The sequence below is a fragment of the Apteryx rowi genome, unplaced genomic scaffold (assembly GCF_003343035.1).
Source record: "Apteryx rowi isolate R43461 unplaced genomic scaffold, aptRow1 scaffold_997, whole genome shotgun sequence".
Lineage (NCBI taxonomy): Eukaryota > Metazoa > Chordata > Aves > Apterygiformes > Apterygidae > Apteryx > Apteryx rowi.
In genome coordinates this window covers 191,677-203,170 of record NW_020451312.1, presented here as the reverse complement: position 1 = coordinate 203,170, position 11,494 = coordinate 191,677, and the positions used below count along the sequence as shown (strand labels likewise).

At 58.0% G+C, this 11,494-nt stretch overlaps 1 protein-coding gene across 2 annotated transcripts; it reads left to right on the top strand.

The window, feature by feature from the left end:
• The first annotated feature begins 168 nt into the window (after positions 1-168).
• CPSF7 (cleavage and polyadenylation specific factor 7) lies at positions 169-10,854 on the top strand. 2 transcript variants are annotated; one of them, XM_026055407.1, is made up of 10 exons: positions 169-501; positions 2,315-4,687; positions 5,908-6,126; positions 6,831-6,934; positions 7,342-7,487; positions 9,175-9,583; positions 9,690-9,808; positions 9,891-10,059; positions 10,287-10,460; positions 10,762-10,854. In XM_026055407.1, exons 3-9 carry the CDS (start codon positions 5,935-5,937, stop codon positions 10,453-10,455), a joined length of 1,308 nt encoding a protein of 435 aa, XP_025911192.1. In that variant the 5' UTR covers positions 169-501; positions 2,315-4,687; positions 5,908-5,934; the 3' UTR covers positions 10,456-10,460; positions 10,762-10,854. The 2 variants fall into 2 exon arrangements, with proteins under 2 accessions (XP_025911192.1, XP_025911191.1); XM_026055406.1 differs by lacking the exon at positions 2,315-4,687 and having other exon boundaries at positions 171-501.
• The last annotated feature ends 640 nt before the right edge of the window (positions 10,855-11,494 follow it).

Here is an 11,494-nt window from a genome sequence, read left to right as displayed (position 1 = left end):
AGGGGGGCTGGGGTGAGGTGGCCCCCAGGGGAGGAACCTGGGCTGGGGCTGGGGGTCGCGCTGCCCTCAGGATGGGGGGAGCAGGGCCACGTTGCCCCCGGGGCTCGGTCTCGATTTGGGGGAGCAGGGCGATACTGGCCCCAGGGCCTGGATCTTGTCGGGGGGTGGGTGTGAGGTGGCCCCCCCCCCCCCAGGGGGGKGTGCTGTCCCTAGACATGGGATTCTCTAGGAGAAGGGGAGTCGGTGTTGGCCCTGGGCGCAGCGCGGCTGCTGCCTGCCGGGAGGAGAAGGCCAAAACCCTGTTGGGAGAGGCGGAGGGGGAACACGCGCAGGGGGTCCCCAGCACTAAGGCGACCCCCTCCCCTCCGTTGCCCTGCTGCAGTGCACCTTTGGTCTTCCTGCTTCGCCCCGGTCCCGTCCCGGGTTCTCAGTCCTGTCTCTGGAAATATGTCTGAGGGAGTGGATCTGATTGACATCTACGCCGACGAAGAGTTCAATCAGGTGAGCGGAGCGCCAGGCCGTGGCACTGCCCGTGCTGGGGCCGCTGTGGCAGCGGGCGGGGGGAAGGGAGGGTGGCTGGGGGGGGCAGTCCACCCTTTTGTGGGCAAGAGCACATGAAGCAGAGTTGGCCAACTCGCCGGCACGGCGCTAAAGTGGCTAGTGTTAGCGTGCTCTGGTGCGTACTCACTGGGCAGAGGTAGAAGAGGTGGCTGTGTGCAAGGAATACAGTGGGACGACGTTGAAGAGTCCCTCTGGGAAACCAAGGACTGGGACTGTCATTAAATCATGGCAGCTGTGATTCAGAGCCATGAAAAAAAAGTGTTTGTATAGATTTCGCAGGGGGTTCAATGTGTGGATGGTTACAAAATACTCAGGCAGTTGGCAGGGTTGAGAGGGAGGCAGGATTTCCACCAAAACACTTACTGAGGCGTTGGTGACCGGGGATAGAAGTGGATGGTTGTGACCTGCTCTGGCTGGAGAAGGAAGACATCCAAACTGGAAGAGAGCTGCACCAGGTAACTGCGAGAGGAACTGCGTAGCGAGGGCTTCTCAAAGCACCGAGCCCTTCGGGCCTGCGGACGTGCGTGCCGGGTGGCGAGCTCTCTGGGGAGGTGCTGCGTGGAGACCTGCGTGGAAACCTGCTGTAGTCAGAGAGGCGCCGGTTCGAGGTCATCTGCCTCAGGTGCCAGCGGCCGAGGCTGTCAGGGACCCGCCGAAAGAAATGGGGGAGAACGTGTCTGCGCAGCTTCTAGAGAAGCTGATTTTAGTGAGTTCAGGGATCTGGACAGCTGAGGAGAGCGGGTGTGAGTGCACACCTTGGAAGATTAAAAACTGTCACGGAAAGACCATGGAGAAAAGCTGGTCCTCACTAGATGGCAAGCTGCAAGAACTAGAAGCAAATCACAAGGAAGAAGGACTTGCCAGTTGGCTAGAGCTCCCAGAGGGCTGAAGAGGAGTCGAGGGCAACAAATCCTTTGTTCTGAAAAGGCGGGAGGTTATCAAGTGAGAATATGCCGTAAGTTAAACCTTCAGGAAAAGTGAAACACCAGAAAAGCATGTTAATTGCCTCAGAGATGAGGGGACTGTGAGATGCTTTCAGCTGTCTGGGAAGAAGCAGGAGTTCTCCACTGAAAGCAATTGCATTAGAGAAGGACAGAGTCACAGCTGGTCCTAGCATTGCCAAAATAATGGAAATCTCACTGTAAGGGTGAGTTGCAAAACAAATACGTGGTGTTTGTGCTGCCTATAGAAGCCAGGCTGCCCTGCACAGATATCCTCAAACTCTGAAATACTTCTCCCTTCAGACCTGGATTCTTCTGAAAAACTCCTAGAAGTCAGATTGCCCGTGTGTTCTACAATCTAATACTATAATGTGACCAGACTGAACTGTTAGGCTGGGTTAGAAATAGTCTCGATTTCTATATTTCCTTGAAAATAACGTTTAGTAGTCAGAATCAAGAAAATATACCTGAACTTGGGAGGCAGAAGATAGAGTTGAATAACTGAAGGAATAAAGACGGAAAGTCTGGAAAAAGAAAATGTGTGGAAGTTGCTGGGCTGGAATTTAGAAATACGTTAAATGGAAAATAACTAGCAACCATCATTTATGACAATTACCTTAAATGCCAGGGGAAACCAGTGAAAGAGCTAAAAGAAAGTAAATAAGGTATCTTTGTCTGCAGAAGGAGAAATGTGGCATCGGTAGGTGCGAGTTGGAAAGTCCCTGAACGTCTTGGAGGTTAACTAGTGAGTAACTAACAGGTGGGAGGGTTTAAAAGGAAAACTGCTGTCATACCTCTGACTTTCTGCTTAGATGGTCCATGCTGCCTGTCCTGCCCGTGCGTTCAGGCTGGCCTGGCAGAGAAGGCTCATGTGCTGGAAGGCCTGAAGAAGGAAGAGCGATGAGAGCAGTGGATTGGGTTGAGGGGGAAATGTCTGCTGGGAAGCTGAGAAGATCTTTGATGGGTCTGGTCTTGTCTTGGTCGAGTCTTGGAAATCTTCATGGAGTAAAGAAGTTAAGCAGCGTTGAGAGGAAGGACAGAGCAGCAGGCAGAGCAAACTTGACTGTGCACAACACGGCAGGAAATAATGTGGAAAGATTTAGCTGGTGAATTTGGGGGACAGGACGCAAGATCTTTGACACGGCCAAGGAGATAGAGGGCTCTTAAAGCTGGAAGTGGTTATCAAGACTCGTCAACTCCAGCGTCAGGCATGCCTCGGGCTGTGAGGCATCATGTGTGGCGGCAGGAAGAAACCCGGAGAGTCGTCTGCGTGCACTGATGGGCGGTAGAGCCAGGAGTCCTGTAAGCTGCAGCGCATGGGATCAAAGTGCTGTGGGAAGACACCACTTCTGCCCTGCGGTTCCTGTGGCACACCAGAAGTTCAAGTGTGGTCCCGAATTCCACAGCACACACAATTAAAGCTGAAAACGCATTGTTTAATCAGTGTGCACCTTGTAAAGCGCTGAACGAGGGTTCAGAGTGAGTGATGTGTTCACCAAGTTGGGGTCTGAATTGCAGGGAAGATGTTAGCTAGCAGGTAGATAGGTAATGCAGAAAGCATCTTGTTAGCGTGCATTTCAAGTGATGGTCTGCAAATTCTGTGCTACGTGAGACGACAGGCAGAGACCAGCAGAATGAACCGTGAGTACCTCTACATCATCTTCCCTTGAGGGTGTTGGTTTTTAAAGCAGTGTCAAAAATGAGCAGAGCCAGGAGGATCTCTGAAAACTTCTGAGCTGAAACAGCAGCTAAGTAGCATAATTGAAGGCTTCCAAATGCTTTCTGTTCTAGCCCCGTATTTTTGTTCTCCTCAAGTTTTTGAAACTTACCTTTCAGGCTGAAATTTTCCAGTCTTGGGCCTTGTCCAAAGGCAACTGGTGGGGGTAGGAGTGTGGGAGGCAGATTAAGCAAACAGTTGAGCTGTTTTGAGAATGAGTACAAAAATACTTCTCCCCGTTGAAATTCTTGTAACCTTTTATCAGCTCCGCAGCTGAAGTAGCTGAATGCCAAAAGTTAAAATGTGACTTGGAAATGGCTGTTGCTGTCAAGAAGGGGCTTGAGGGTGTCTGGGGAAAAATAATTCCCTTTACCGTTTCGGTGACCCTTTGAAAGTTGTGTGCTGAGCACCATTCCTCTTCTCTGCCACGAGCTCATGAAGTGACGTGTTGCATGTGTGTAATTCCCCGACCCTCAGACCACAGGGGATTTAACTGCATCATGCTATCTCTAATAGAAGGTGTCATCTGCACTGCCTTGAAAGTCTTGAACATAGAGCTGGATGTGTTGTCCTTGCGTGTCAGCAGCAAACTTCTAAAGGCCCTAGTGAAAATGGTATTTTCTGCAAAGCACCCGCTGGGTGGAGGGGTGTTCGGCTGGCTGCTGTGATTCTGAAGGGCAAGGCGAAAGGCTTCCCTGGGAGCGGTGGGGAGGTGGGTGCTTTCAGAAGGCTCTGGCGGAGCTCTTCTGTGCTGCCTCGATCGCGGCAGGCCAACTAGGAAGCGCGCGTAGCTGGGTGACGTCCTTCACCCAGAATTACGCAGCCCTGGTGTTTCCCTGGCCCTCCGCTGAAGACCTGGGTCATTTGGGTTCCCCGGGTCGCTGGGGCAGGGTCTCTGTTCTTCGTGCTGTGTCGGGTCTGTGCCTCGCTCCCACGGGACAAACACTAACATAGCAATTCATCGCATGAGATGATACTCCGTGTATGTTGGACTTGTGTAAGCAATTAGTATGAAAATACGTAGTAAACACAGCACTCGCTGTATGCTCCAGATTAAATATAGCCTAGAATAGGAGTGGGAATTGGAAGGCAGATCTAGGACACTTGAGTTTGCAGCGAAGAAGCTGCCTTGTTGACTGGTTCATTTTGTGAAAGGCTGCGCTGCTGAGGAGAGTAAAGAGTATAAACGTGTGTGTAAAGACGTTGTATAAAAAAACTCTTACCCTGAAGAGAGCTCAGTTGGCCTAAAAAGGAATGAGATTGTGATCACACTGAAAATAAATAAGGCTACGCTGGTGTTTCTGAGGTGACGGGAAAACTCGACTGGTAAAATTTGAGGAGGGATGCCTAAGTCACAGTGGGACTGGCGAAGTACATGCCTGCCAAGGAGTGACAAGTTCGTCTAGGGCGTTTGACCTGCGGAGGTGTTTTCCGCCACTGAACTTTTGCCCTGGCGCGTTTATAAAAGGTAAGCTGTTTCCCGGTTGCCTCTTAGAGCAGCAAGTTGAGTCTTGCCCTGTCGCTCAGGAAAGCTCACGTCCCGGTGCGCGAGCCCTCCGTTCTCCTGGGGGGTGCGTGGCATGTGGTGGAGCTAAACGGAGGAGGGGATGGAAGAGAGCGAAGTGTTTGTAGCTGAAGTCGCAGGGAGAAAAATCAAGCAAGATCTTTGAAAGTCAGCACAGGTTGCCAGTGAGGCAAAGCCATGAGGAGGCTTTGTATTTTGGAATATTCCTCTCTTTTCCACCTTCTTGCATGTAAAAATACTCCCAAGGTTATGTCAGGCATCGCAAAGCAAGAGCCCGTCACTTCTTTGGGGTAATCCTGCTTCCCTCGTTGCTGGGGAAAGGAGACTGATCCCGTTGTTTTGGGATTTTGTTAACGCTTGGCCAGTTGGAGAGCCGCGCAGCTGGACTCGGATGGAGAGAAACGGCCCGAGAGGGCAGCTAGCTCAGCACAAACGCAAACGAAAGGGATTTCCGTGTCAGCTGGGAGGAAGAGCAAACGCTACGGTAGATTCCACAAGTGAGGGGCTGTCATAAGCCTGGGGCGCTGTGTGCTTTTGCAGGGCAGTGGAGCAGCACAGAAAAGCAGTTCAGCGCTGAGCGGCAGTTACTGGGCCAGAGAGGAAGCGGACGGAGTTGCCTCCGAAATAACGAAGCGCTGAAAGAGAGCGCGCCGTCAAAAAAACGGCAGCGCGCAGAGGAGGAGCGGGGCGGGGAGACGAGGCTCTGGGCAAGAGGAACTGGCTTGCGAAACATAAGAGGAGCCGGATTTGTTTGCTGTAGCTTCATTCATAGCAGTGATTTAGCACCTTCTGCTAACTCTTGAGTAGACCTGAGAGAAATGAATTGAGTCCTAGAAGGAGGAACTGGGCTGTTCTGAGCTGCGTGCTGGGGCTTTTAGAGGCAGGGTGGGTGCCCTGAGGCTGGGCAGGTTAGTTCTGCACCCTGCCTTGGTGGTGGCCCTGGGCATGACTGGAGCCTCCTGGATGCGCAGCCCCAGGAGGGGGCAGAGAGTTGCATTCTGCAGGATGTTGAGTGCCCTGGGGTGTGCGGGAGGACTTCGGAACGGGGCGTTTCTCTGGAGCCCCTAATATGCTCTTAACAGCCCGGCGACTGCTCTCCGAGCGGCAGTTTCACCCGCGGGATGTCCGTTTTGTAAAGATGCTGACAGTCTCTTCCCTCCCAGGACTCTGAGTTCAGTAATGCCGACCAGATGGACCTGTACGATGACGTGCTAGCAGCCAGCTCGCAGCCCACCGAAAGCCGCACCAGCAGCTCCGAGGCGCCTCCGGAGATCCGCCAGGAGCCGTCCCCCAAGCCCAACAACAAATCTCCCGCCATCCTGTATACTTACAGCGGACTGCGCAACAAGAGGGCTGCCGTCTACGTGGGCAGCTTCTCCTGGGTGAGCGGGGTCGTGGCGTGGCGCTCCCCTGCTGCCCGCCGGCGCTTTCCTGCGGAGGGCGTCTCCGGGGCACCTCCGCGGGCAGTTCAGGGCTCCTGTGGTGCGTACGGAGATGAGGTTGCTCCAGAGCAACCCCCGTTCTCTTGACGGGCTGCAGGGCTCTGTGGGGCGCTGTCCGCGCTGACCCAGTGCCCCAAGTTGGGTCTTGAGCTGGGCTTGACCTTGTGATCCGAAGGGAAAAGGGATTCGGAGCCCTGCGAGGCTTCAAACTGAGACAAGTGGCCTGCGGCTCTGATCTGGTCGCACCGGGCTGCCTTTGTAACCTCTAGCGTCTCCCTTGCGCTGGCTGCTGCCCCAGCCTGGCTCTGCCTCGGCGTCTCCGCTGGGAACGTGTGGGCAAGTCCCTTTCTCTGCCCTGGGTCGGCGATCCTGTTTGCGGATACTGGGACGGTTCTGGGACAGTTCTGTCTTGCGCTGGGGACAGAGACCTCTCATAGCCACGGCTGGGGTCTGCTTCAGGCTCCAGGCTGATGTTGACGTCCCTGTAGGGGCTTTGTGGCCTCTTAAGAGCGCCTGCGCTCAAGTCCACCGCCCTAGGCCTCCGAGCGCCGAGACTGGCCCCAGCTGGAGGGTTAGCTGGGGGGCGCCAAGGCCCTGCAAAGGGCTGCGCGAGCTGACGCTGGCCTCTCCCCTGTTCCCCTCAGTGGACGACTGACCAGCAGCTGATCCAGACCATCCGCTCGGTGGGTGTCTACGATGTAGTGGAGCTGAAATTTGCAGAGAACCGAGCCAATGGCCAGTCCAAAGGGTGAGAGCTAAGGGGAACGTGGAGGGAACGGAGAGCCAGGCCCTTGTAGCCACGTCCCGTGCTTTGGGTGATGGCCTGGGGGAGTGAGGAGGCAGGCAGTGCTTTTCCTGGCTGGTGCGGTGATGCGCAGCCCGTCCGGAGGTGGGATGGTGAAGTGGAGACTCCCAAAGGGTTTGCGCAAACGATGCAAGTGCCTGGAAAGCAAGGAGGCAACTGCTGGGAGACAAGTAAACGCCAGGCTGGGTTCAGCTGCCGGGAAAGGCAGCGGGGGGGGGTGGTGGATGCTCCCTGCCAGTGGGGCACAACAAGGACAGACGGAGACTTTTTAGGGCTTGATAAGGGATCTCGTGGGTGGGTGAACTGCTCGAAGCCTGCTGTTGCCTGCTCACTGCCAGCCTTTCTCACAGGTACGCAGAGGTGGTAGTCGCCTCTGAGAACTCGGTCCACAAGCTCCTGGAGCTGCTTCCCGGCAAAGTCCTCAACGGGGACAAGGTGGAGGTGAGGCTGGCAACACGGCAGAACCTGTCACAGTTTGAGGCCCAGGCTCGCAAACGTAAGTGATGTGAAGGCAAGCCACGGGTGGGGAGGGACCTCCGCACTGTGCAGCCGGCTCCCGTGGGCCCTGGAGATCCCCAGCAGAGCTATCAGGCCGAGCCCGCTGAGAGCTTGGGGTGGGGGGACACTGCCAGGAGACTCTGTGGGTTATTTCCTATTGCTGCTGAGTCTGATTAGATCCTGACCCGAGTCTTTATGATCCCCTTTTAGGTGCTCACACACTGCGAAGATCCCTCGTAGCCTCCTCCTCCTCCTCTCCAAACTGAATGGGCTTAAGCTCTTCAGCCTATCAACATAGCTAAGACCCTCCATATCTATTAGTAGCTCTTCTCTGGATCTCCTCCAGAATTTGTCCATCCCTGCGGAGGTAAGGTGCCCAACACTGGACGCAGTATTCCAGCTGGGGCCTGGCCGTGGGCTTTCTACAATGGCAATAGGTGGTCCTTGCCTCGCTCCGCAGCGATGTGACGCTCCAGCCCCGTGCTGGGGGGCTCTGTGGAGCCGGAGAGACTGTCTTGTCAGGAATGTGTACGAGGAGGTCTTGGCCAGCTGTGGTCATTGTAGATCCCGTGGCCCGTTTCATTAAAGGAAAGTCCTTCTTTCTAAATGCCATGGCCAAGTTTCAGGGGGGTAGCTGTCCTTCACGCCCTCCCTTCAGCTCCAGCTAGGCACCGAGTCCCCCAGCGCGTGCGTTGATCCGCTGCTCAGCAGCGCTGTGTGCTGTAAGACCCTGCCCCAGCCTACCCTTGCTGCCGCTGCGTTTCAGCGGAGTGGCGGGTGTTCCCCCTTTCCTGCCCTCGCCCCGCGGGATGCGGGGAAGCCAAGGTCTGGTCTGCCCGGAGGGGCCTTGCCGTTGGCGTGACTGAGCTCACGCGAGCCCTCGCCGCAGACTCGGCGGCCCTGTCTGCCTGGCGGGAGCGCAGGGGCCGGAACGTGTGTCGGTGCTCTGCTTGGTGGCCGTCCCCGCTGCCTGCCCTGCACGTGCCAGGACAGGCCTGATCGGAGAGGCAAGGCCTGGCAGGGAGCCGCCGGCTCTCCGAGGGGCTCGGGCGGGGGAAATGCCCTCCTGTGTACTTCTCCTGGCTCACCCTCTTTGGACGCAGCGGGGGCCTCTATCAGTCTCTTTGAGCGCAGATGCGCACCGAGTTTTCCTTCCTCCAGAAGCTCCGGCACCGTTGGCACTTGGGTTCTGTCCCCTTGTGCTCCTTCACGCTCAGGCCTTTTTGAACCCGCTCCCGTGAGCAGATCRCAGGCTCTCTGGGTCGTTTAATGTCTTCTGGGACTCGGACTTTGGGCCACAGGACCCGGTGGCCTCTCCACTGGGATCTCTCGCCACTTCTTGTGGCTTTTGGCTTCTGTCTGTGTAACTCGCTCTGCAACTACTGCAGAGTCCTGCTGGCCAAGAGCGTCGCCGGGACGCCGTTCAGGCGACCGTGTCTTGCTGGAGAGCGCGGCACCCTCTCTGAGGCGTGTGGAAGCGGAGGCTACGTTTGGCTGGCTGGATCTTTCTCTGGGCACCTTGAGCTCTGCTGAGATCGGACTGAATGCGTGGGGGCTGTGGGAGAGGATGGCCCAGTGCGCCATTCGCCGTGGGTGGGGAGGAAGAGGAGGTCTCCAAGGCCTGCAGACCGTCCTCCGTCCGCCTGGACGCTCACGGCTCTTTCTTTCTCCTGTGCTGCTTGCAGGCGTGCCGCCGAGGGCCCACTCTCGGGACTCTGTGGACTCGGTGGATGGCCGCGCCACGCCGACGGAGAATGCCCTGCCGCCCACGCGCGTGGAGAAACCCCCGTCTGTCCTGCCCTTCTTCAACCGCCCCCCAGCTGCCCTGCCCCTCATGGGGCTGCCCCCACCGCCGATGCCGCCCCCTCCGCCCCTCTCCTCTGGCTTTGGTGTCCCCCCGCCTCCGCCCGGCATCCACTATCAGCATCTCATGCCCCCACCGCCTCGACTGCCCCCCCACTTGGCCGTGCCCCCGCCGGGGGCTGTCCCCCCTGCCTTGCACCTCAACCCCGCCTTCTTCCCCCCGCCCAGTGCAGCCCTGGGTCCTCCGCCGGATACCTACGGCAAGGCCATGGCGCCCTACAACCACAGCAGGTGAGCTGGGGCTGGAGGGAAGCCGTGTCGCTGCCCGGGAGCAGCCGGCGGGGGAGGGCTGCGCTGCCCCCCACGCTGACCCCCGTGTGTGCCGTGTCTTGCGCAGCCGAGAGCTCGGCCCGCCACCTCCCCCCGTGAGCGAAGTGGAGTTTGAGGAGATCATGAACAGGAACCGGGCGATTTCCAGCAGCGCCATTTCTAAGGCAGTGTCCGGAGCCAGTGCAGGTACCGGCCATTGCTTCCCTCGTGCCCGCTGCGCTCCCTTCCCGGCTGATCTGCACCCCTTGGACCTTCGTTTTCTCCGCAGGTGATTACAGTGACGCTATCGAGACCCTCCTCACGGCCATCGCCGTTATCAAGCAGTCCCGTGTGGCGAACGATGAGCGATGCCGCGTCCTCCTCTCTTCCCTCAAAGACTGTCTGCATGGGATCGAAGCCAAGTCTTACAGCACAGGCGCCAGCAGCAGCTCCTCCAGGTAGCGTGTCCTCAGGCGACCAGCGGGGCTCCGGGGCTTGGAGCCGTTTGGAGATGGCTGGGTTGTACCTGGACTTGGAGCTAGGGTCTCGGTCTGTCCTCTGATAGAGGATGGGGGGAGAGCAGGGTTCACCTGGCAGCCCTGTCCCCTCCATCCCTGGGGCGTGAGGGGGCCGGGCAGTGGGATCCTCCCTGGAGGGGACTGAAAGCTTTCCTCTTGTTCTCCAGGAAAAGACACCGTTCTCGGGAGCGCTCTCCCAGCCGGTCCCGCGAGAGCAGCCGGCGGCACCGGGACCTGCTCCACAGTGAGGATCGGCACGAGGACTATTTCCAAGAGCGGAACCGGGAGCACGATCGACATCGGGACAGGGACAGAGAGCGGGACCGGCACCACTGAGACGGGTGAGCCGGCGCTGGGGTGCTGACGCGCACGTGCCACGTGCCCCGGCTGCGCCTCTGGGGCAAACCCTGACCAGCTCGGGCTATGGGTTTCGTGCCCGAGACGCCGGCTCCCCTTCCCCGTGGACCAGCTGGGGAATGACAAGGAGGTGTGGGATCTCTGGGGTTCCCCTGCCTGGCCGTACTGAATTAACGGGAAGGGTGTTGGAGGGGCAGGGTGGCGGGGAGAGGCTTTGCCTCCGGCTGGGCGTGGAAGTGCAGGGCCTGGGGCTCCTCTGACTGTTCCTCTCCTCTGACCCCGCAGGAGTTTGGCAGTAAGTGGTTTTTAATGGACTCGTATCTCTTCGCCTCGACCAGGACTACACGACTGAGGCCGCTCCGCCCCCACCCCTTCCCTGCCACCCCCAGCTCTCTCTGGGCGCCCAAGGAAAGCCATGCTGTGCCCCCAGTGGGACTCCCGCTGACACCTCGTGGCCTTGGGGCCTGAGCCCTTGCCCGCGCTCACTGCTACTTCTGCTTCCTGGGGAGAGGCTGGAAGCCGTGGAGCCAGGGAATGCCTGGGCCCGGGCCGCCGGGCCCAGCCGCCGCTCCGCTCCATGGATACTCGGACCCAAAGAGAAATGGTGCTTTTTTTCCATGGAGGGAGGTTTGTGAGCCCTTTCCTCCCTCTTGCCCTCCTGGGGTGGCTGGAAGGGGACGGATCCTCCTGCGCGTGCGCGCAGCGTGGGGGCGCGCAGCTCCTGGCCCGCTCTCCGGGCTGGGCTCACTGGAAGCAGTATGGGCTCTTCTGCTGTGCGTCATCTTCTCACCTTGCCAGGGCAGCAGACTCCTGTCTTCGTTGCCCCAGCGGTCCCAGCACGGGGCGCTCCAGCCCGTAGGACACCACTCCGTACTCGTGCTTTCCCTTCTCCGTAGGAGAGAGCGTGCGGCTGATGCCCTCTGTGGCTCTGCTCCCTGCTGCCTTCCTCCTTGCCCTCTCCGGTCTGCCTGGCTGCTCCCGCGGGCAGCGTGCCTGGAGAATCTTGTCCCCTGTGGGG